The sequence below is a fragment of the Manacus candei genome, unplaced genomic scaffold (assembly GCF_025592945.1).
Source record: "Manacus candei isolate 608988 ecotype Guabito, Panama unplaced genomic scaffold, ASM2559294v1 h1tg000037l, whole genome shotgun sequence".
NCBI lineage: Eukaryota > Metazoa > Chordata > Aves > Passeriformes > Pipridae > Manacus > Manacus candei.
In genome coordinates this window covers 16,017,630-16,041,754 of record NW_026138085.1, presented here as the reverse complement: position 1 = coordinate 16,041,754, position 24,125 = coordinate 16,017,630, and the positions used below count along the sequence as shown (strand labels likewise).

General features: G+C 51.2%; 1 protein-coding gene across 2 annotated transcripts in view; it reads left to right on the top strand.

The window, feature by feature from the left end:
* Positions 1-24,125, top strand: part of JADE2 (jade family PHD finger 2) — a 72,188-nt gene that overhangs the window by 21,551 nt on the left and 26,512 nt on the right. For both annotated transcript variants that reach the window (XM_051794061.1, XM_051794060.1), the window contains exon 5: positions 15,846-16,015. In XM_051794061.1, the coding sequence (XP_051650021.1) occupies positions 15,846-16,015 (170 nt within the window). The remainder of the gene's footprint in view (positions 1-15,845; positions 16,016-24,125) is intronic.

The window sequence follows — 24,125 nt, the reverse complement described above, 5'->3', positions numbered from 1 at the left end:
CTTGTAGAGACGACGTCTGTCAGCCGAGATCGGGGGCTCATTAGCTATTTTAAAATAGGGAACTGGGTTTTAAAATAGACACTTAAACAGCTGCTCAGACAAAAAAGAAACGTGGGGGAGCTGCCACCCGCTCAATGTGTGTGTGGGATTGTCCCAGGGCAGTGGCCAAAGCTGTGGGGGAAAGGCTGGTGCTGCTGCTGGGGTGAACCAGGCAGGTTGGGAAGGGACCCCAGAACTCTCGGGGTCAGACCCGAAACTCCCCGCAGGGTTTGCAGGAGCTTTGGAGCTCTCGTGTGTTCCCTTCGTGAGGTGTGACCGCGGGTGTGCACCCTGCAGGAGCACTGGTGAAGCACCGTGCCCGGGTGCTGCTGGGGTTGCTCGAGGGAGCAGGGAGGCTGCAGGGAGGGTGTGTTTTGCCCAGGGATCCCGGCAGGGAGCAGAGGCCGGCGGAGGCTCCGCTTGTCCCACAGCAACAGCAGCTGCTGCTGCAGCTGCCGACCCTGCTCCTGAAGTAAACTTTTGTGTACGCTCCCCTTCCTCCCCCGGGGAAGACAGAGAAAGAAATGAAACTTTAATGAGTCTGAACACATCAAAAGGGAAGTTGTAAAGGGGGCTGTTGAGTTGATTTAATCCTTGGGAAAAAAAAAAACCAACACCAACCCCAAACAGAAAAAAAAAAAAAAAAAGAGAGGGGGAAAAAAAAAACCCTGTGTGTGTGTAATATCGTTTTTTAGTTGTCTTTGATAGCTAACCACAGCCTGGCTTTGCCAGTGCTCTGCTCCCCAGCTTGAGGGCTCGTGCCGGGGCTGTTTCCAGCTGAAAAGTGATCTTGGTGCAGCCCAGGCTGGCAGTGCCCATTTAGATCCAGCCTGGCAGTGGCTGCCTGTGGGGTGGGGTTTGGCATCCCAGACCTGGCAGCCAGGAGCTGCCAGGGCACAGGGCAGGCTGAAAATGTGCCCTTCTGCTTGTCTCTAAGCTCTTGATTTTGGGGGTCCTGGGGCAGCTCTGCCACTGGCATGTGTTCCCATGCATGGATATTCCTAGAGTTACTCCTGGTGCGGGTCATCCCTCCCATGTCCCCATCCCACTCTGTCTCGCTCTGGCACCAGCCCTTTCCTGATATCTTTCACATTTTTCAGGCCACTCTTGTGTCTTCTCTCAGTCCTCTCCTCAAGACAAAGCAGATCCATTTATTTTAAGCTCCCATCAAAGGTTGTGTTTTCCAGAGTTGTGAACGTGTCTGTCAGTCTTGAGGCTTCCCCTGCTTTCACCCACACCACCACCACAGGGACATGCCCACGGCTTCTGGAGGGGACATCCTGGTGCTGCCCACTCACCTTGAGTGTGAGGTTTCACTTCCACCATCAGATTCTCCTCTGAAGAATTTCCCAATTCTTGGGGTAATTTTGCTTATGTGATTATTCTCAATCTTGGCACAATTCCATAATCCTTGATGCATTGCCTCCTGCCGTGGTTCCAGCTCTTTCTTCAGTTCCTCAATACCATTTGGTGTTCAAGCCTTTCTCTCCAAAGAGTTTGTTTTATTTTTGAAGTCTGATAATGTGTATCATGGATATTAGAAAGAAATTCTTCCCTGTGAGGGTGGTGAGGCACTGACATAGTTGCTCAGAGAAGCTGTGGCTGCCCCATCCCTGGAAGTGTCCAAGACCAGGTTGGACAGGGCTTGGAGCAACCTGGGCTGGTGGAAGGTGTCCCTGCCCATGGCAGAGGATGGAACTGCATGATCTTTAAGGTCCTTTCCAACCCAAGCCATGCTATGGTTTTCAGATCTGACCCATTGTCTGTGACCTTTTAGAGATACTCATTGCTGGCTCCATCACTCCCAGCTAATCCCAGGTGGATTTCTGCAGCCCCTCAGGTTTGCACCATGCCCTGCTCATCCCAGGCTGCTCCAGGGATGCTCTGGGGTTGTGCTGCTTACCCAAAGCCTTAGCTTCCTTGGAGTTCTTTCCTCTCTTGTTGCTCTGTCTGTCTGTCCTGCACCACATTCCATCTGCCTGAACCATCTCTCTTTGCTGGCAGGACATCAATCAATCCTGAAGGACTTTTTCCTCAGACTGAAGCCTGTTTGGGATATTTTGCCTTCACTGGTGTGATGTGAGTGGAACGAAGAGCTCATTTTACAGCAGCATTAATAGCTGCACCTGGTTTGTGGCCATGATGCACATCTCAGGGGGACAGGCAGTGACATTGCCAGATTTGTTTTGGTCAGGACAGCATCTCTGCACACGCTGCTGTGCCACACCAGAAGGCACAGTGGGGACAGTGTGCTTCTGCCAAGCAGCTCTCCCTCCAAAAGCATCCCTGCCCTCCGTGTTTTCCCACTTGGGTCACGCTGTGAGAGTTGGAGGTGGAGAGGGCAGCGTTGGACTGCCAGGGACGGTGCAGACTGCAGCTGTTCTCCTGTCTCCAGGGTTAGACAACTCCCTCTTGCAGCTTGCCCTGCGTTGGAGAAATGTCAAGTGTTTTTTCACAAGAGATGACTGTATTTCATCTGCCTAAAGAGAGCAGCCTTAAAAAGCTTTACAACTCCATTTACCTCCCTAGTTTAATTGCTTTAATTTACCCCAGTCTCCATCCCAGGTGATGGATGAGCAGGTACCTCTCTGGTCCCCCCTGAGCTGCTGCTTTTGCTCCCACACTGTAGCTGCTGCCCCATGGCCTCAGCATCACTTTCCCCCTTTGCTTCCTAACTTTCCATTTTCCCTATTCGAAACAAAAAAAATTCACATAAACCCAGCAGATCCTCCCTGTGTGAGATATGGACCATCCAAATTCCTTTAACCTGCTGAAAAAAATCCCAGCTGTGATGTTTTCTGTAGACTGGAAATGCTGAGCCCAGCAGTTACCTCTCTTCCTCACTGTCGGGGCAGCACTTTGCTGTCCCCCCATCTCAGAGGTGTAACACAGCACCCTGCCCTTAGAGAGGGATTCCTATGGTAATCCAGTCCTGATGTTGTCAATTCTGACAGCCACTTCCATGTGAAATTCCTAGAGGGAGGCAGCAGGGGGGAGAAGCCACTAGAGCCCCAGGAGCTGGCGAACAGGCAAGCGCTGCCTGCAAAATAATACCCAGCCCATCATCCTGGAGCCCAGGGGTTTGGTTCCTGGGCTGAGCCATCACCAGCCAGCGGATTGTGCTGCGGAGTGTGTGGGAATTGCTTCCTGCTCCAGAGGTGGATCTTGTTCTCCAAAGGTGCTGCCGTTCACGCAGCCGCTGCTGCTCTTTTCATCTCCCGCCCGGGCGCTTGGAAACCAGCTCTCCCTGCCCGCACCCTGCCTCGAGGTTTTGTGCCTCCGAAGCTGAAAATTAGATTTTTGAAACATCTTGTTTTACTGGAGCCTCTAAAATGTCAAAAGCTGGGGGTGAGGCAGAAGGAAAGAGCTGTATTTTAAGGAATGCTTTCCCCAGAAAGCAGCTGTCTCAAAATGCCTCCACTAAGAGCCACCTTAAACTCAAGGGTCCTTTCTAGGTTAGCACAAATCACGGTGCAGTTGTGAGGAAAGCGGTGGGGGAAGAGGTGCAGCATCCCTTGGCTTGGTGTCCCGGGAGGCATGGGTGCTGCTGGGGGCCACCTGTGTGCCAGGGTCATTAGGCAGTGCAGGAGATGAGCTGTTTCCTCTCCATGATTATTTCTGGCTCATTGCTACTGAAAAGGGTTTTATTTTGTATGGTAACATGTCTGAGAATTGCCCAAAGCTTGAAGGGCTCCAGCGTGGTGATAAAAGCTGCTTGCAGTCAGCTGGGAGCAGAGGAGTGAGTAGTGGAGGTGAGTTTCCCTCCCGACAGGCAGGCTGGCATCCTCTGCCCATGAGTCTCCTGGTCACCCACCTGGGATGTGGGTGGTGGTGACACTCCACCCCAGTGGTGACAGGACATTCCACCTGTGCTAGACCCCATTGCTGAAGGATCCCCACTGGCTTTCTGGGACCAGAGATGAGCCTCACAAGCCCCTGTGTGAGCCCTACAGTTATTTTACACTTGGGCAAAGTGAGGCATGGAGATTTACACCATAAGTCAGTGGTAGAGCCGGGTACAAGGTCCCAGTCTGGTGTGGGGTGCAGTTGGGTGCTGGATGCAAAGCTGGCCCATCTCAGCAGAGCTTGAGTTTAAGGATTAAGCAAGATAAAGTGCAGGTAAGAGTTATCACCAGTTTTGGAGCATCGGAGCTGTGGGTACCTCTCCTGTTGTAAATGGGAAGGAGATGCTTCAGATGAGCTGTGTCTACCCAGAGTCACATTGTGATAAACCCAAGGGGAAAGTAGGCTTTGCTGGTTTGCCATGAGTGCTCGTAGGAGGCTGTGAAGCCCTTTTTGCACAGGGGGTGTGCCGGGATCAGACCCAGGCTCGTCCCTTCCCACTGGAGGCGATGCCAGTGCTGATGCTGGCAGAGTGTTGAGCTCACACAGCAGAGCACCCCTTCATAAAGCAGCATCGTCTACGTGGGATTTTATGCACCTGTACAGGTTTTATTTCCTCCTTTATTTAATGATTTAATGCTTTTGGCATGTGGCTCCTTCCCCAGGCTGACAGGGATGTAAGCAGGATCTCGAGGTGGCTCTTGGATCTCGCATTAAGCCACATTAGTATGTGCTGTAGATTCTGTTTCCTGTGAATTTGCACACAGCGGGAGGACGAGCAGGAAGGCTGCTTCTTGCTGGCAGGCTTCCCAGATATTCTTGGCATTGCAGATCTATACTTGCATCGTCGCTGTGGCCCTGTTTTAACAGAAAACAGAAAGTGCTGTGGCAACAGGAAGGCACAACCTCGGCGAGTACCAGCTCGGCGATGGCGGCGGCACCGGCACAAACGCCGTCTGCCACGTCGCACGGGGGCTGTGTCCCTCCCCGTCCTCCTGCCTCAGGTCCCCTCTGCCCTTCTCCTCTGATGGCCACACACAGAGGCCAGGCAGCCCCTTGCTGTGCTGCTGGGCACACATCAAGGTGGTGGAGGGCTCCTGTGCCCGGATCATGATGGTGTGGGGCTGCCCATTGGTGTTCATCTCCTTCGAACTGTGCTGCTCTTTGCTGGACTCCAGTCTCCTTCACATCTCCAGGAGTTCCAGCAGCTCTTTCAGAGGGTACGTAGTTGTTGGCAGGCTGTGGTTTTGCAGTACCAGCATCACTGGAAGAGGATCCCCGAGGCACAGGTCTGCTTGCGAGGAGCAGTGCTGGAGATGAGTGCACTGAGGCAGGGAGAACTAACTGGGGCACCAGTAGAGGGTTAGGACTGGGACACATCCCTGCCCCCCATCTGGCAGTGAGGAGACACCTCTGCTCATCCCAGCAGGGCTGGGTGCTGCATCCAGAACACGTGGTCCTGGGAGGGAGCAATTCCAGCCAAGGGAGAAAATCCCCCTGGAGCAGCCTCTGCTGTGGTGTGGAGCATGGTAGCCCGAGGAGCTGTGGCCAGGCTGGCCTGGCAGCAGGGTGGCACGGTGCAGATGTCCCAGCAATGTCTGGACGTCACCTCTCCCTCTCCCTGGCGTGCAGCAGGAGCCCTGGCTGGCAGCCAGGCTGGATCCTTGCTGCTCCCAGCCCGGGGAGGGCTTTCCGAGGCTGCGTTCAGTGTGTACTGCATGAACCAGCACACTTTGTTCTCGAGTGGTGAGATTGGACTTCCTTTCCTCGGTCGGCAACGCAGGCTGGCTGTTGACTCATCAGCAGCTTCCCTTGGGCTTTGCTGCAGAAGGGGCAGGCAGGATTCTGCAGCAGTTTGAGTAGCTTTTGGAGCAGAGTTTTTTTTTTTTTAACATAATCCTTTTTTTTTTCCTTCCCCCCCCCCTTTTTTCTTTTTTCCTTCCCTCCAGCTCATCACGAAAAATGTGTGAGTTTGGAGCTCGCAGATGGCACGCTGGTGATTCTACAAAGGGCTATTTCTCGGGTTGGTTATCCCCATTCTGTGGCTGCCTGCCCTTAAATATGCCTGGGTTCTGGTATGCTCCAGAAATACATGTACGCTTCCCTTTCAAGATCTGAGGCTGTGCTCTGATCAAAAGAAGTGAAAATCCTGACTTCCCTGGGCCTAAATGTTTAGATCACAAGCCCTGGGACGGGGGAATGTGGGGAGAGGAAAGCTCGCTGCCTGCCCACTCCTGGGGACCCCCACAGGGACACCTGGCCACGGGGAGGACAGGCTGGCTGGTGGCACTGATCCAGGGCAGCAGAACCACCCCAGTGATGTAACATCAGTGAGTTCCCTCTGCCACTGGCAAAGGGAGGATTCCAGTCAGATCTGCTCAGAAAACCCTTGTCCCTGCAGGCAGTGGGGAGGGATGGGCTGTGCACAGGGTGATCTGTCCTGCTGCTGGTTTGGGATGGGGTGGAACACTCCCAGGACAGCAGTGGTGCAGAGGGTCTGGGCAATGCAGAGGGTGGTGCTGGTGCTGTGGAGGGTTGTGAGCTCATGCCCGGTGCCCACAAGTGCTTTAGAAAGGAGTAAGTGTGATTTACTCTGCCTCTTACTCGTCCTCAGCTCTGGTTTACTCTCTGCTTGACAAGTTCTTGTGTGGCCTTTCAGCAAGTCCTCACCTTTATTAGCTTGCTGCGGGAAATGTATTAATCTAGCCTGTTCTTACCTTGTTCTGAGCCACTTGGACTTTTATTTTGAATGTTTGCTAATCCTCCCAGTGGATGCCTGTGGTTTATACTGGATCCAGCACACAGAAAGTCAAGTGTATTTCAGCAGCAAAGGTATAGAATGAGTGAGCTTGATTTCCTACTGCTCTGTAACGAGGTTTACAGCTCTTGGGACCAACTCCAGTTTGGTACAGCTTTGGGAGCCTCCCCATCCCACTCCATCGCCTCTGCTCCCCATCCAGAACCATGGATTTAGTGTCTAGCCAGGCAAACCCCAGCAGCTCTGGTTGCTGGGCTTGCAACCGCAGGAGTAATTAAATCACCTCTTAGTGATTTAGTGCACCTTGGGTCCCCATTGAACTATTATTTTTAAGTGTTCTTCAGAGTGATGGGAGGAGCGGGACAGCCCAGCAGCAGGAATAGCTGCTGGGTTCTTGGTGCTGCTGCACATAATCCTGTTGAATTTAGGTGAAGCCTGTATTGCTGGGCAGTGAGCGTCCCTCTGCTCCCAGGACCTTGGGGTGGTGGAGGAGAGCTGGTGGGTGGGTTTTTTCAGTGCACTTGAAGAAGATCTGGAAAATCTGATCTAGTTGAAGGTGTCTGTGCTCATGGAAGGAGACTTGGACTTGGAGACCTTCAAAGGTCCCTTCCAACTCAACCCATGGTAGGATTCCATGAAGTGCACCCAGACAAGTGTAGCTGCACGTGGATGGTGCAAGAGGGAGATGGATCCCTCCTGGTTTTCTGGGATGGGCTGTGAGCTGCTTGGGGTGACTCGGCATCAGAACTGTTCTCATGTATTTCAGGGTTCAGCGTCAGTGCAGCCATCCAGAACACATTAAAAGAGTCTGGATGCTGCCTTTTCAAATTCCTCAAAACTTTGCTTTCCTTGGGCTGGGTTTGTGTCAGGAGACCCATGGGATGACACCGTGCTGAGGATGGGAATTGTCTTCTTTGTGCCCTTGTCTGTATTTTGAGCTCTCAGATGCTCAGCTCTGGGAGCAGCAGCGTCAGGGGCACTTGGCAGCGTCAGGGGCACCAGTTCCTGATCTGCTGTGGCTCATGCTCAGCCCATGGCAGGTGCAGAGCTGCCACCATTTCTCACATCTTCTGTCTCTGGTCCCCATTAGGAGGTGGATACAAAGGCAAGTGGAACTGTTTGCGTTACTGAAGTAATTGTGCGAACATTATCTGTCTGGGATAATTAATTCCAGATGCTTTAATGTTAGCAGCTTGGCTTAAGTTACATAAAGAAGCAACTTTTTTTTTGTCTTTTTATATCCAGAAAACACACACTCAAGTGTCCCTGGCTTCCCTAGTAGCAATTCCAAGATATATGTTGCTTAAATGGAAAAGAGCAGAATGCTAGCAGGCTGTGGGCTGGGTTTGGAGAAGGTTGGTGTGTGGCATGGGTCCCTGAAGGGCCACCAGGTAGGTCAGTGATGTTCTGGGAGGAGATGGAGGGCAGCACCCACGGGTGTTAGGGCTGTGGCTGGCTCTGCTCTGCTTGCCTGTGGGGAGAAGATGCTGCCTGAGCATCCTCTGCAGCTGCCCTGGGGCCGGAGGCTGCTGGGGTTTGCTGGGTTTCAGAGCCAGAAGAGCAGCACAGGCTGTGCTCTGTCCCAGCAGCGGGGCACAGTCCCCTCCTACTGCCTTCAGCATTGCTATTAAAACTCAGTGGCACAGAGAGAAAGGGGGGAAAGGAATATGGGGAAGATCCTTGCACAGCATGGAAGTTACGTGTGTACTTTGCTCTCAGCCCAGACGCCGCTTTTGTCTAGTCAACCAGAAAAACATCTGCATTTTGTTGTTCCAACCAGCCCACCAGCAAACCACTGCCCAGCCACTGCTGTGTCCCTGCAGCCGTGGTTTGCTTCCCACAGAAGTGTGGGGATGAGCCCAGCTGTGCCATGGTGCCCGTCCTCTCCCCTGCCTTGGGAAGGCAGACTCTGCTCTGCACCTGAGTGCTTCTGTTCCAGGTCCCTGCTCCCTTCTACATCCAAATGATTTTCTGGGCACTGAATCAGGGTTGCAACTTAAATAATTCATTTGTTGAGCTGAATCTCGGTGAGATTTAGGCTGGAATATAAACGTGAGGAAGACAGGGACATCAACACTCCGGTCTTTCTCTAGTCTGCTGGGTATCAGGCTTTTTATGTGGTGATAAACAGCTCAGAAACGGAATTGGAAAAGCTGTCTGGGTTTCACAAGATGGCTGTTTAGTGCCTCCTGTTCACTTGTTTTCCTCTTTTTATCACATCAAAGAAGAGTGAATCACTTTCTCCTTAGAGGATTACATTATTCCAGAGGCCTGGAAGGACCAACTATGGTTACAGGCTGTTACTGGAGGAGATTTTAGGCGGGTGGGGGGAAAACTGAGCATTTTTTTTATTGCACCTGCTAATTGTGATTTGGAGCTTCAGCTGCATTTCTGTAAAACTTCCAGAACCTACCTGTGTACATCCTAAACTGCCAGCAGCTTGGGAGGGGCCACCCTGCCCTGTCCTTAACATTCTGCACAGAAATGGGATTGTCACAGGGGGATTTCCAAGCCTGGAGGGAGAGACCTTGAATGGTCCCAGAGCCCAGAGGAGTTTCCCAGCTGGGACCATGCCGATGCTGTGCCCTGTGGTGCTGTGTGGTGCTGGTCATGGATCAGACACTCCTGATTGCTGGGGATGTTTTAAAAGCTGATAATGATAATTTCTGACATTCACTGGGTAGCGCCGAGTGTCGGAATTCAGCGGGGAAGGACCGGGGTGTCAGCTGAAGGGACGGTGGGTGTGCCTGAGCCTGGCAGAGGGCAGCAGGGTCCCTGAGACGTGCTGGGGTCCCTGACGCATCCCGTGGTCCCTGCCCGTGGTCCCTGCCCGGTCCCTGACGCATCCCCGGCGCAGGAGGGATGGGGTGGATGTGCAGCCTGCGCAACCACCCAGGCATTACGTCACCTGGAGCTGCACTCACTGGCTGCTGGTACCCGGAGGGCAGGACGCTGCTGCAAGCAGCATTAACCCCTTCCTGAACGTCCTCAGTGCCACTTGGGTAGCACAAAGGGACCTTCCCGGGGCTGAGCAGTGGCCACTGGCCTCTGTGCAGTCAGGGAGTGCCTTTTGGGGACGGCTGCTCCTGTTGCCAGAGCTTGGTGAATCCTCCCAGGGCCAAATCCAGCTGCTTTGTTCTCCCCAAAACTGCCACAAAAGCCGAGCGGGAGCTTCAGAGCTGAACCAGGCATTTGCTGCCTGCACAGGTTTTTGGGACAAGCACTTTACAGAAGGTTTAGGTTATACCCAAGGGCAGTGCCAGCCCAACCACGTGCTGTGCCCAGCAGCAGCAGTGGGGACCATGTGCACGGTGGCACTGGGCTGCTTGCTGGAGCAGGGATGTGCACGGCAAGGGTTGGTGTGATGTTCCCTCCATCAACTTTTTCTTGCAAGGAATGTGCTTGTTACAGCCCCTGACATGTGGACAGCTTACAATGGCACAAAGAGGGGTGACAGACGGGGCCATCAACCACCACAGGTTCCTCTTCCCAGGCCCAGCCCGGACCCCCTGGCTGCTGTTAATATATGTAGGAATTTTCGTGGATTTGCAGAGGCTGTTGCCAAATCTTGAGGGGGTTTTGGCTCCAGCAGCCAGTAAGGAAATGCTGCAAATGCTTTATTTTCTGCACATAGAGTGGTCCCAGCAGTGCCATCTGATTCTGCTCAGGTTCTTGTTTGTTTTAAAATAGAAGGGTTTGGTGACAGTGGCCTGTCGACATACTCTGTGTCACCTCCCTGGGACCAGCCACCTCCAGCCCTTTCTCTGCTCCATCTGCTGGAGGATGTGTTGGCAGACCCTGGGTACCAGTGGTCCCTCCTATGGGGTCCAGGGACTCTGGTTAGGGGTGACTTGTGCCAGGGGTGACAGCAGGATGCCCACAGGGCTCTGAGCTCTCCAGCACCCTGTGCTGGTGACCAGGGTGCTCCAGATGTTTCCTGGAGTATCTTCAGTGAAGGAGGGGAGGGGTGAAGTGCACAGGTACCTGTTAGCACCAAAACCTGGATCCTAAAGATGCTTTTAGGCTCGTCCGGCCGGTCCAGCCAGCTTGCATGCAGGTCTGAACATCAGGCCAGTTAATTTAAAACCTAACCATTTAATATCTTCTTGGCGTTCCCTTTCTTCTTTGAACCCAGCTTTGGGAGTATAGTTTTTGGCTCATGGTTTTATAGACTTTACTAGAAGCCATAAAAATGCAATAGGTAGGTGTAACATGGTCAGTAAATCCGGGTGTGGGTACGCTGAGGGTCACAAAATCTTGTGTGTGGGTTGCAGCTCATTATTGTGACCATCCACCACTATCTCCAACCCCATCCTTCACCCTTATTACCCCCAGGCTCTTTTCCTAACATCTTAAATTCTGCTCTGCTATGGAGAAGCAGTACCATCTATAAAATTTGTTAGCTTGAGTTCATAAGAAGATGGGGCATCTGGTCCAAATGGCCTGCTAGATACTATTTTAATAAACAGAAAGTGAAAATCATCCTTTAAATTGGCCTTTTAAAGTTGTCGTGTGCTGCAGGAGAATTCCCCTGGGAGCAGAGCTGGCAGTGGGAACAGTATCAGCATCCACTGAAGGTTGCTGGCAGAGTTATCTTTCCACTGACTTTCCTAAGCTGATTTATTTATGGACACTGGGCAAGACTAATTTAGACTGGAATGGAGGTAAAGAAAAGATGACAGACTAAAGCCTTTGCTGTAATAAAATTAAGTATTTTCAGATGAGAAACACTGTGCAGGATTAATTATTTCTATCTAGTATATTAAAAGAGAGCATATAGAAAAAAATACCTTCTCCCTTCAGCCAAGTGAAGCATTCAGTTTACAGAGATGATTAACCATGGGAATTTACTGAGTATATTTTATTACTGTGTAATCTTCTCCAGGGATGGATGTGATCCTCAAGAGTGTTGGGGTCCACTTACTCCTTTTCCTCAAGTGCCCTTGAGACCCACTTTCAGACTAATGGCCTCAGGTTTGTTGTGCTTTTTCAGGCTGATCCCAATTTTCAGCCCTTCGTTTAAATGAGCCTTTGACTGATACAGGTTTTTTTTAAAATGTCATGTCTCTGGCTGGATAAATAAAGGAGTGAATGCTCCTCCAGTGTGATGGAGCTCCTGCAAATGGTTTGGCTCTTGGTGGAGGCTTTGCCTCCATGATTCTTCACCCTGATGCTGTGGGGAATTTGGGTGTGTTGCTGGCATGTGTGCAAACTCCTCATCACCCAGCCTGGGTTTCTTTTTGTCCACTGAGCAACTATTTGGAAACTTGAGTATTTCCAAAGGAATTAAACCTTGTTCCTCCATGGAATTGGAGCCCTGATGACATGCCTAGCTCTCAGGACCCAACAGGAGATGGGCAGGAGACCCCGCTGAGGGCAGCCCCCATGGTTTGTTCCCTTTTTCTCGCTTTGAGTCCACTGCAGTGTGTCTGGGCAGCACAAAGCTGGCAGCTTTTTGGGCTAAGTTTCTTGATGCTGTTGGAGTTTAGGAGGGCTGCACAGCCTGGTCTGTTTTCTGTATTGCTGTAAGGCAGGGCACAGGCTTTTCCAAAGGACTGCTCTCTTGTATTAAACTGTAGGATCTCTTCCTTTCTAGCCCAAGGCACTGTCACTGCAGTCATTGATCTTTATACCTGAACACCAAGAAACTCTTTGCAGGTGTGTTAACTTGTGTCAGGAAGGAGTGAGCTGCTTTTTAGGAACATAATTTTACCCACTAAAGCAAATCCAGGAATTGATGGGAGGCTGTGCACCTCTGGGCATCACATCCTGCTCGGTCTTCCCAGAGGCTTGGGGTGTCCCATGTGAGCCTCAGCTTCTGGCAGCCTCCAGCTCCCCTGGGGATGGGAGGGGATGCTCATGGGAGCAGGCACAGCCTCTCATAGGATTTGCTGAATTGTTTGCAAGCCAGGAAAACCTCTTGTTTAAGTGCTGTGGATGAGTCAGGAGGTTGATCTGGACCAGGCTTCCAGCGGGTCTCCGTAGGGTTATACAAGCTGCTCACTGTATGACAAATAATTTAGCAGTTATTTCAGTTTGTTCATTTCTGACCTCCTCCATTTGCTGATATTTGAAATGGTGAGAATATGGCACAGATGTGTCCCAGCATCCCCAAGCCTGAATTAACTGGGAATCCAACCCATGCTGCCTGATCAGTGTGGGGGCGTGGGGTCGTGCCCAGGGAGAGGAAACTCCAAAAGTAAAGTTTAGTGGTTCTCTTAAGAAGATACATTTCATATTAATACTTATTCCTTGTAGGACCAATAACTAGTAATGGAAAGTGGCTGCCAAGTGCTGCAGCACCTGATCATCCCTCCCTGATCCGTGTGTTCCCAGATGGGGGAGGCACCTGCCATCTCTGCATTGGCATGTTTCAAACCTTTGAACAGAGTGCCAGCGAGCACGTGGAGCTTGTTAGATGTTTTTATCTTAATTACCTTGATCTTCATCATCAGTGACACGGTGAGAAGCAAAGCATCACTCTGTAAGTGCCAGTTCCCATTAAACCAAAGCAAACTCCATTTAATTAGTGTCAGGAAAAGCTGGACGTCAAGGGCTGGTGGTGCTGTTATCATCAGTGAGCCCCTTAGCTCCCTGTGGTCTCTGCATCATCAGGGGCTGTGCAAAGCCAGGACCTGAGAGTCTACACACATCAGGTTTGGAGAGGTTTGGGAGCATGGGGCAGGCATGACTGGGGAGGGGCACTTGTCTCCTGTCTCTGAGCACCAGGTTCAGCAAAGATCTTTACAAGGTACCTGCAGAAAGAAGGTGGAGGCTGCACATGGAGCTGACATGCCCAGGCTCAGGCAGGTGCTGTGTCCCTCACTGGCAGTGCTCAGCTCTCAGTGGTGTCGTGTGTCCCGTGTCAGTGAGAACCCCAGGAGGTTTCTCCAGTCACGTCAGCATCCTTATCACACCGAGGGCATTGCAGTGCTGTCAGTACAGTGAATGACCTGCTCAGGATACTCCTGTGATATGTACACAGAGCATTAATCTTTGCCCTTTTATGCCAGGGTAAAAATAGCAGCTCCTTCCTGCTGCCATCCCGAGCATCCCGGGCTGGCCGGGTGTCAGACCATCACCTGTTGCAGCCGCCTGTTGGGTGAGCAGCTTGTGTAACTCGGCTTAGGGGAGGCTTACAGGGCCAGCCTCGTGCTGCTCAGGCAGCTCTTTCCAGCCAGAACATCCATTGCAGTTGGAGGGTTGTTTTTTTCTCAACAGTTCTGAGGTCTCTCCTGTAAGACAGCCCTGTTGTCCAGCCTGGCTGCTGACCCTCCCAGGGCCTGTTTCTGTTCAGGGGTGAGCTGGACGTGGGAAGGAGAGGTTCAGTCCTCTGTGAACCAATGCACCTTACACCAGCAGCTTCTGCTTTTTTTTTAATAGTATCTTCCAGTGCCTAAAGGCTAGACAAGGGGAAATGGCTTCCTACTGACAGAGGGCAGGTTTAGATTATATATTAGAAAGAAATTCCTCCCTGTGAGGGTGGGGAGGCCCTGGCAGGGGTTGCCCAGAGAAGCTGTGGCTGCCCCATCCCTGGAAGTGTTCAGGGCAAGGTTGGACAGGGCTTGGAGCAACCTGGGCTAGTGGAAGGTGTCCCTGCCTGTGGCAGGAGGAGGAGGAACTGGATGATCTTTAAGGTCCCTTCCAACCCAAACCATTCTGTGATTCTATGATTTTAGGGGTTTGGGAGCTCCTTAGATGTCAGTCCTGAAGCGTTGGCTGGAGCATGCTTAGTTTCAGTGTCATTACTCCATCTGCATTAAATACAGACATTACTGAATCCCTAAGACCTGTTCTAGATTACAGTGAGCTTGTTTTAAGATGTGGGGACTGAGAGCTGTCCTTTCATGGGATTATTTCATTTCCTGACCTGAAATTTGGAGATGTACTCAGGGCATTGGGTCACATCTTTATTTTCAGTTTACTGGTGGGGAAAGTAAAGCAAAAGAGATGAAAATAATCCATGTCTTGATGTTTGAAATTGTTGCTTCTGCTGGTGGCTCCTGAAGCTTGTCCAGTGTTTGTAACTGCAGAAGACAGCAATTAAACTGCATGCCTGGGTCTGTAGAAACTCCAGGTTCTTTTTCCTGCCCTGCCACAGATTTCCTTCCTGACCTTGGGCAAGGCAGGTAGGATCCCATTCCCGAGGACAGCTGGGCACAAGTTTCTTCCCTTGGCACTTAGAGACCTTGGAGCATCTGGTACCACGATTCATCTGGTTATGTGATGGGCACGATGGCTTTGCCCCAGACACATCACAGAGCACGAGGCACTCAGTGCTCTGACATTAGCTTACACAGCAGGACAGAAGGCAGATAAAAGTCTTGCAGGCATCAGTGGCCTTCCCAGCTGGCTCTGGTGCAAGAGCAGGGCTGGGTCCTCCAGCTCTGCATGGGGAGAAGCTGCTTAGAAGGGGTTGATGTGCTGCAGCAGGTTGCTATTTGGTTGTTGTTTCTTTGCAACATCTTTCTGTCTCAGTATCTGTGCCAGGAGGTGGATTTTGTGGGAGGAAATGTGAGCTGTGCAAATACTGCAGCGAGCTCCAGCTCCCAACTTTGCCGAGATCTGTCAGCTGGCACCACGGGCTGCTTCTCATTTCCAGCTTGCCCTCTGCTTGCATGTCATTAGGCATGACACTGTTGACATGTGCATGGCAAGTACCAGGCATATTGCTGCAGAGTTGCCAAGGAGAGGCAGCAGAGCTGACAGCCAGTGCCTGGTCGCTTTCTGGGCAGGGAGTTTGCAGCAGATAAACTCCTCTCCCCACCCCTGTGGTTGTGATTAGACTCAGAACAAATGTCACAGGCCACCGTGGGATGTCCTCCAGTGCCAAGGCTGCCAAAGTGCTGCTCAGCACGGTGTGGATGTGGCACTGCAGTGGCACAGCACGCTGGAGGTGTTCATGGGGGAGGTAATGGCTGGGGGGGTCACTGTTGCTCTCAGTATTTGGACCATCATATCCATTGTAGCTCATTTTTCTCATGAAAAGATTAAATTTCCACAGGTGAATGGGAAAACTGTTGCTGTAGTAGAAGGAAAGTTGCCATGGACCTGTGCTGGGGCCACTGTCAGTGCAGGTGGTTTGACTTTGGTGCTTTCATTCCTGGAGTAGGGTTTGTACACGGCGTGGTCTCACCCTCCGGGGCAAGAAACAGAACTTTTGTGAGTTGTAGCTCTTTTTCAACCTCTCCTTCTTTCCTTCCAGGATCATCCCCCAGCTGGAGAGCTCCCTTTCACAGGTGTCACCGAGCAGCCTGCCTGGCTCTGAGATTTCAGAAGCCACAAGGACTTACTTGCAAGGAATGAGCCGCTATGACCTGGACGAACTCGATGCCTGCTGGTTGGAGCTTGTTAATATGGAGCTCAAGGAGATGGGTGAGTATTGCAGTTGTTTTTTTTTCCTTGCCTGGGTGTCCCAGAGTGGACATTTGGGCTTTTTGGGTAATCATGTGGGGCAGAAGGCCCTAAGGAAGAAATCTCAGAAACACTGGTCCTGATTGCCTCCTTTCCCAGGCATCTCTAAATACCACAGCATAACATTGCCTGCACCACTGCTGTTATATCACTGCACATTCTTCAAATCCTTTAGTGCATTTTGGTTGAGTGCAAGTACCTGAGCTTGGAATTTGACCACTGGCACTAAGTGCTTAGCATGGTCTGCTGGGCAGATTTGTTGGCACAGACCCCTGGGTGTGTAGTCCTGCCAGACCGTGGAGGGATTTTCCAGTCCTTGTTAGGTAAGGGTTGCTGTGATGTGGCTGCTGCTGTGCAGGTAAGAATAACACCTCAATAAAACATTCACCTTGTGAGGTCAGTGAAGGCTGAAGTGTGCCTGCATGAAGCATTCCTTGCAGTGGCAAAGGTCTTTCAAGGGTGGGGCAGAGTATGTCACTAAGTGCTTGAGCAGATGGGATCGTGCACTGTGGAGCAGGAGGGTTGTGCTCGGTCTCACAGGCAGCTGGCTGAGGGCTGCAGTGAGATTCAGGAGGAAGGCAGGGAAGATGCACTTCACTGAGCTTGCCTGGAGCATAAACCAGCTCAGAAGTTGGCCACCACATTGCCTGATCTTGGAAGATGTCTCTCTTCTGATGTACTCATGATTTACAAGTAAATTTTGTTACCATGACCTTGGGAAAGTTACAGAGGCTGCTTTGACAGTTGCTCTGATTATCTGTTATAGGTATCCTGTATATTGGAATTCCCATAATCTCAGCATTGTGGAACCTGTAGCGTCACTTGCAAATCACAGTCAGTTTTGCCCTTGTTAGCTGGTCTTGCCTTAGCAGCCTCAGCTCTGTCATGGGCAGAGGTTTGGCTTCTCCAGCTCAGTTTGGTTAAATTTGGCTCACTTTATTATTTCTTCAAAGTATTAGGTTTCAAGTGCAGTGTCCTAAATGGCTTTCAGATATGGAGCTCCTGTGCTGATGGAAGGTTGAGATAGCTGGAAGGTCTCAGCCCCAGGCCAGATGGGAGCTGGCTGCTGGTGTCCCCACGTCACCTTTGGGCCCAACCCGAGTGTACCAGGAGAGAGAGGCAGCTTCTCCAGTGGCACTGCCTTGGGAGGCAGCTGGGTTTAAGAAGGGAACTTAAGCTTCATCACAGCACTACCCCCTGGTAGCCCTGCTCTGTGCAGGTGCTCTGGGTGGGCTCTCACCTCAGCATCCCCATGGATCCATGTCAGGACACAGGTCATGCTTTGCCACTGACCCTCTGCAATTCTGAGCAAAATCCGTTCTTCTTCCTCCATCTCCTTGTCAGAGTCACACCCCCCATGGCAGCCACGCCCAGCACAGAGTCTTGGGGCAGTGGGCTTCTTTGGGGGGTGCATTTTCCTGCCCGTGGGAGTGGTGGGGTTTGGGTGCTCACAGAGGAAAGTTGTTGCAGCACATCTGTTGCTTCTCACCTCCTGGGCTGTGCCAGAGCAGAGGCTTTGCTTCCTCTGCTTCCCATATGGGAGAAGCCAGGGTGGGATCTGGGTGCCCTTCACCACCCAAGAGAGAGGATTGCTGTGGCCTGGGTTGGTCCAAAGGCAGTCCATAAATAGTGCTTTCTCCCGGAAGCCCTTGACATTAATGACACACCGAGATTTCCAAACCCGCTTTGCTAATCTCTGAGATCATTAACATGACTTAACTGGAGAACTGCAGCCTCCCCTTCCATTCAGAGGAGTCAGGAGTTATCTCCCAGCCTTAAGAGATAGGCAGAAGTTTAAATTCCTCCTGGGTGTTTGGCTGAGTTGTTGTCACTGGGCAGTCCAGGGGCACAATATGTCATTCCCAAAATATTTAATGACAGAGAAGGATCCTGATCTCTGACTGGCTCTTGAGGATCTGCGGGGAGGAGAGCTGGAAAACACCTATGAGATCATCCAGCTCTCCTTTCGTGGATCCACGTAGCACATGCCTTTTCCAGTCCTTTTTAGGTCACCCCAGGGATGGAGTTTTATCACTGGGATCAGATAAACCTCCAGATAGCTCCATCTCTCTGTGTTCTGCCTGCTGATTCCTCTTCCAATTAGGTGGAATTGCTGTGAAAAGCAAAACTTCTACATGAAGAGCAAAACTTTCAAACATAAAAGAGCTTTAAATAGTTTTAAACCCCCCAGTAAGATGCCTCAGGAGCTATTGCTGTACTTGGTGGAAATGTGCTGTTTAAAGAACCTCTGTGTGCTAGAGATGAAGTCAGTATTTAGGCATGCCTAAGTGTTTTATTTGTTGCTGCTGCAATATGAGATTGTAAAAAAAGTGGGTCTGAAGAGGGCTGAATGAAACCCTGAGCCAGATTTATGTCCATGCCACTGCAGGCAGCACAGGCCTTTCCTTTTAGATGGGAGCCGTGCCGTAAGTTTTTGGTTTTATATTAACATTTTATGCTGTATTTTGTGATCTCCACTAAATCCAGAGCCATTGTAAGAGCAGGGCTAGAGAGACTTCAAAGAGCAAGGCTGAAAGATCCCTTTGCAGAGATCGGCACTTCATAAACACATGGAAAATCCTGAAGAAATTGCTAAAATTGTTGTCGGAATCAATTTTGCTGAAGGCAGAGTTGAAGTTTCTAAGTATTCCCTTGACTTAATCCATATGGTGTATTCTGCTCACATATGCCCACCACAGCTTCTATCTTGGGAGCTTGGAGGTGTTCCTGGTATTTTATGGCAGGAACATGCAAAGGTCACATGGATTGCTTTTGAAGCTCTGGGGGGAATTCATCGCTGCATACTTGAGATATGTCTGTGTACTAATGAGATGATACCTCCCTCGGCAGAGGTGAGATTGGTCAAGTAGATGTGAAATAAGCTGAAGTCAGTGGAGGACCCCTGGGGAAGATGTGCTCTCTGGAGCAGAGGCTGCAGTTAGTCGTACTCCCGCAGACTGTTGCTGCCTTCCTGGCAGTGCTGCATGTCCCAGGCTGAGGCTGCTCCCATCCCACTGCATGCCTTTGGGATTCTAGGAGCCCCTTTTCCACCCTGAGGCAGCAAGTTGGCGTTCCCCAAGCAGAGCCTGTCTCCAGGCAGCTGCTGCCCACCCACGGGTGTCCCTCCCCATGTCCGGGCTGTGCAAGGCCACCCCGAGGTAGGATCCTAGAATGGTTTGGGTTGGGAGGGACCCTAAAGATCATCCAGTTCTAACACCCTCCACTCTCCCAGGTTGCTCCAAGCCCTGTCCAACCTGACCTTGGCCACTTCCAGGGACAGGGCAGCCACAGCTTCTCTGGGCAACCTGTTCCAGGGCCTCACCAGCCACACAGGGAAAAATTTCTTCCTAGCAGCCAATCTAACCCTGCCCTGTGTCACTGGGAAGCCATTGCCCCTTGTCCTCTCTCCATGCCCTTGTCAGAAGTCTGTCAGCTCTCCCATTATTTTATCAGCTTGAGGAGCAATGCCCCACTGTGCCGTGGCTGCAGCATCCACTGGTGCATCCAGCTGCAGGGATCCAGGGCTGCTGTCCCACCACGAGGGTGCTCCCCAGGCCAGGCTGGCAGGAGGAGGGGCAGAGGTCTGTCACACAGCCATAGGGTTTCCTTTAACAGCCATAGGGGACCACTCCCAGCAGTGGCCCTACACCCCTTCCCTGCCATGGCCCCACACCCAGGCTCACCCTGCTTTGCCACTCAGAGCTTGGGAAAACCCATTAATAACTCAGGGTCTGTTTGTTTGGATATTGTTATTGTTGTTGTTTTTAAGAAATCCTGCCAGTTTGGAGCTGTTTTATAACGTGTCTGTGCTGCAGCCCACAACAAACATCCGTGTGTAGCCTGGAATCCTGGAATCTTTGTTCTCCCCCGGGTTGGTGAGCTCATGGCACAGGTACCATTTCAGCAGCAGAAGGGTGGGCTGTGTGGACAGAGGAACCAGCAAACCCTCCACTACCTGGTGGTGTTGTACAAGCAGGAGATATTTAACAGAGGTACTGATGTACAGTGTAGAAGTGTTTTGGGAACAGATTTAGGGCCAGAAGCTGCTCTCAATGTCACTGTGTTGGTCTGGATTAATGCTGTTGCTGTCAAAGGGAGGAGGACTCACCTGAGCTGCCCAGAGGCAGGTGCCACTCTCACACTTTGCTTTTGGGTTGTTGCTCTTCGTGTAGGACTCCATCCCCCAATTTAAGTCAAGAGCAGAACTCGCCTTGTAAGCAGGAGAGTTGGTGGGCTCAGGGGGTGAAGGGGCACAGGACTGATGGCAGTCAGGAATGATGAAGATGAGAGCACACTGTGGCAGGTCCGTGGAGAGCTGCTGAAAGTATGGTGGGGGTCTTGGAAAGCCAAAGGTGGGTGTGTAGGGCTTCTGCCTCTGCTGGGCTGCTGCAGTATGGGGTGGCTGAAGGGAAGGGAGGGAAAAAGAAGAACCCAAGCACAAATAATCCACATGTGAAAATAACCTTGGCCTTTAAGCTTATCTTTAAGCAAGGAAATTCAGGAAAATTTTCAGGTGGCAGTTTCTTAAGTTGTTGGCAGAGATGAAAACTGCAAGCCTCTGGAAGGGGGAGCTGGGCTTATTTAGCTCCTTAGAGAAACAGATAATCTATACCATGTGTAGGTTAATGTATTAATTGTATGTATATGATGTATTGATGTACAGAATAGCAGGGTTGGAGATCAGTGGGAGACCCTTCAGACATTTTGCCTCCACATTTTCCAGCACAATCAGTTTTCACGTCAGGCTGTTGTTTTGCTGTTTCCATAAATTCCTGGCAGTAATTGCAGTAGTTTCCAGCAATACTCCAGGTTTTGCTGCTGGGTAGAGCGAGGAGGCTTTCAGCAGGAGTGCTCTAGGACAGCTCTGTCAGAGCCGAGCATCGCCGCAGAGAGGCAGCGCCTTATAAAGTGGCTCCTGAAACATTTTGTCATCATCTTAAATTTGAGCAATAATTGATGTCGGTGGGTGGCAGAAAGGGTGATAATTGGTTCCTGTAAATCTTTTAAGTGCATTAGCAGGCTGTGTTTGTAACAAAATGTCTGGAAGTTTTACTGTGGATGCTCAGCTCGCTGTTCTGTGCGTTGGCCGCACTTTACGTGCAGGGTCTGTTTATAAATAACATTGATGAAAGATTAATGTACGACTGCTGCATCTCCCAAGCGCTGTGGGCCTGCACATGGGAAAGTGGAGGTGCCTGGGGGAGTCCCAGATGACCCAGTGTGGTGTTCAGGTGGTTGGCTGTCAGTCCCTGACGTCCCTGAAGGAATCTTGGGACAGGATGTGGAATGCCCTGGGGATCACCCAGCCCGGGGTGATTGGTGTCCCCTCAGGTACCAAAGTAGGCAGGTTTGAAGTGTCTTGCCTGGGGCGAGCTGGAGGGGCAGTGAGCTGGAAGGAGATCTCTGGAGTCTGTGGTTCCTGTGCCATGTGTGAACACCCCATTCCCATCAGGGACCTGTCATTCTTTCACTCCCAGTTTTTCAAAGAGTAAGAGACAAGCCTACATCATCTCACAAATGCTTTCCCTTTTTTTATTGTTATTATAAAGAGGCAGTAATTTTGCTTGTTTATAGATATATTTGTACTGAAAAGTAGACTTCCAGGTTTATAGGCTGTGAATCAGCAAATGGCACAGCCTGCAGTCCTGATAGCTGTTTGTTCATGAGCTGCTTCCATCTCCATGTATTCTCCACAGGGGGAGAGGATTTATTGTTTCAGTAAATTGATATTAGTGGAGCACAGTTCAGTCAGAAATAGGTCTCGGTGTTGTGAAAGGTGGCTCTCCAGCTATTTTTTTCCTCCCCTGCACAGTGAATTGGCTCACACCACGACAAGGAGTAGCTGAGAATTCATTTAGCAGAAGAATATTGCTCCTTCATGCCACATAAATTACGGTATTACAGACACAATTATAAGGGAGAGCGGCGTTGTGTGAAGGAATGTGCCTGGTGCTTCTCCCAGACGTGGCACTGTGGCTCCGGTGCCAGCCCAGCCATCCCAGCCCCTTTGGGATAAAGCACTTAAGTTCTGTGTTCCAGGTGCTGTACAGGCAGCTGGGGGAGCTGAGTTATGTGGGGTTGGGGCTGGGCCCCTTGGAAGCCCCCTGGGATAAGTGGAAGGCTGGGTGTCTGTGGAGCTTCAGGGGTCGTGGCAGACCCCGACGCAGAGATACGGTGAAGAGTTCCTTGCTTGGAGCAAAGTTCCTTCATGTTTTCCCTTCCTGAATCAGATCTGGAGACCTCCTGTAGTGCATCATCACCTGCACCTCTTCTCCTCCTTCGTTTCTGAAGCGAAGTCCCCCTTTTTGATCCTTCCCTTAGCTGGGGATGTGCCAGCCCCCATCAGCCTGCCCCACGCAGAGAGAGGAGGGACATCCTTTGTCCATCTGGGATGCCATGGGAGGCAGCACTCCTTGGATAACAGCCCTTCCCACTGCAGGGTAATGTCAGGGTGTCTCGGGGAGGCTGGGTGGCAACATCAAACCCCATCATCATTAACACACTCAGTGTTAATGAGGAGAGGGTGCAGGTGGCCTCCTGGAAGGGGTGATGGGACATGGAGCCTTTTCCTCCTGTGTCAGTGTTCTGAACGTGTCTCCAAATCGCTGATGATTGTGTTGGCATGAGATGGAAGCCTCACTCCTGCCTGCATTCCTCTGGACAGAAACTCTTGAGAAGTTTGTGGCTACACTGCCCTTCTCTGTGGAGGCTCAGAAAGGCTTCGTTTTCTCCCCCACTTTTCATACAAGACCTTGGCATACCTTAACCAGGTGAAAGTAGTTCTGTTGGTCAGCAGGTAGAGTCCACTGTCCTGGTGATGGTCTCAAAAATGTGGATGTCACTGGATTTATTAATTGTAGCCAAGATCAGTATCTGTGTCTTTACTTTTCCTTCCTTGGGGACAGTGATAGTGTCACTTCTGCATGTGCACGGAGTGTTTTGGTGGAGAGGTTTTTTGTGTTTGCCATTTTGGCTGACCACAGTCAACAAAGAGAGCGTTTTGGCAGCCAAAAAGATGACAGTTTTGTGAATGGAGTTTTAACAGCACGAACGTCGTGTGATGCAGGAGGAGATAAATGGAGCACAAATGGAAAAAGCACTTCACCCCCAGGCCCCATTGTTTAGTGTTTCATAAACGATTAATCGCTTCATCCCCATCAAGTGCAATTGTCGATTCAATGAGCTCGGAGGTACTGGGAGTGACGCCTGGCAAAGGCATTCCCAGTGTAATTACATCTAAACGGAGCGGGAGAGCGCCTGCGCGTGCGGGACACGCGGGTCTGTATTCTCCCATCTAATGGTGCAGCAGCCACACGGCTCCTGGGCTGACAAGGAAACCCCGCCGAGGGGCTGGTCTTGCTCCGGCGCAGCAGTTTTGGGATCAGCGTGAACTTCCTTCCCGGGGCTGAGCAGGTGATGCTGGAAAGTGCAGGAGATAGGGAGGGGCGCTGGTTCTTTCCACTTGAGGCGAAGCGGAACGGTGGCAGTGCCAGCGTGATCCCGACCCTGTGGGCAGGTCAGGGTCATGATTCCTGTGGAAAACGCCCTCCCTTTGCTTCCTCGTGCTGCCTGCAGCTGCCAGCTCCTCTGAGCACAGGGCAACTCTGGAAAGCACGTGGGGAAAAAACACTGGGAACACCTTATTGCTTTCCAGAGAAGCACAGCCTGAAACGTTGGGAGGAAGGGAATAACTCCGGGCTGACACTCCAGTGCCCAGGCTCGTAGTCACAGACAGGGAGTTGAAACCCTGACCAAGAGGAGGATATTCTTGCTGGACTGGTTTGATGCTCACATAAAGTGTTGAGCAAGTGCACCTTGGGTGGTGTGTTTATGAAGGGACTCCATTAAGGAAAAAATAATGCTCTGACTTTCTCTGTAACATGCATGCAATGATAGGACAGGCGGGAGTGGCTTGAAGTTGAAGGAGAGTTGATTTAGATTAGATATTGGGAAGAAATTCCTCCCTGTGAGGGTGGGGAGGCCCTGGCACAGGTTGCCCAGAGAAGCTGTGGCTGCCCCATCCCTGGAAGTGTCCAAGGCCAGGTTGGACAGGGCTTGGAGCAACCTGGGC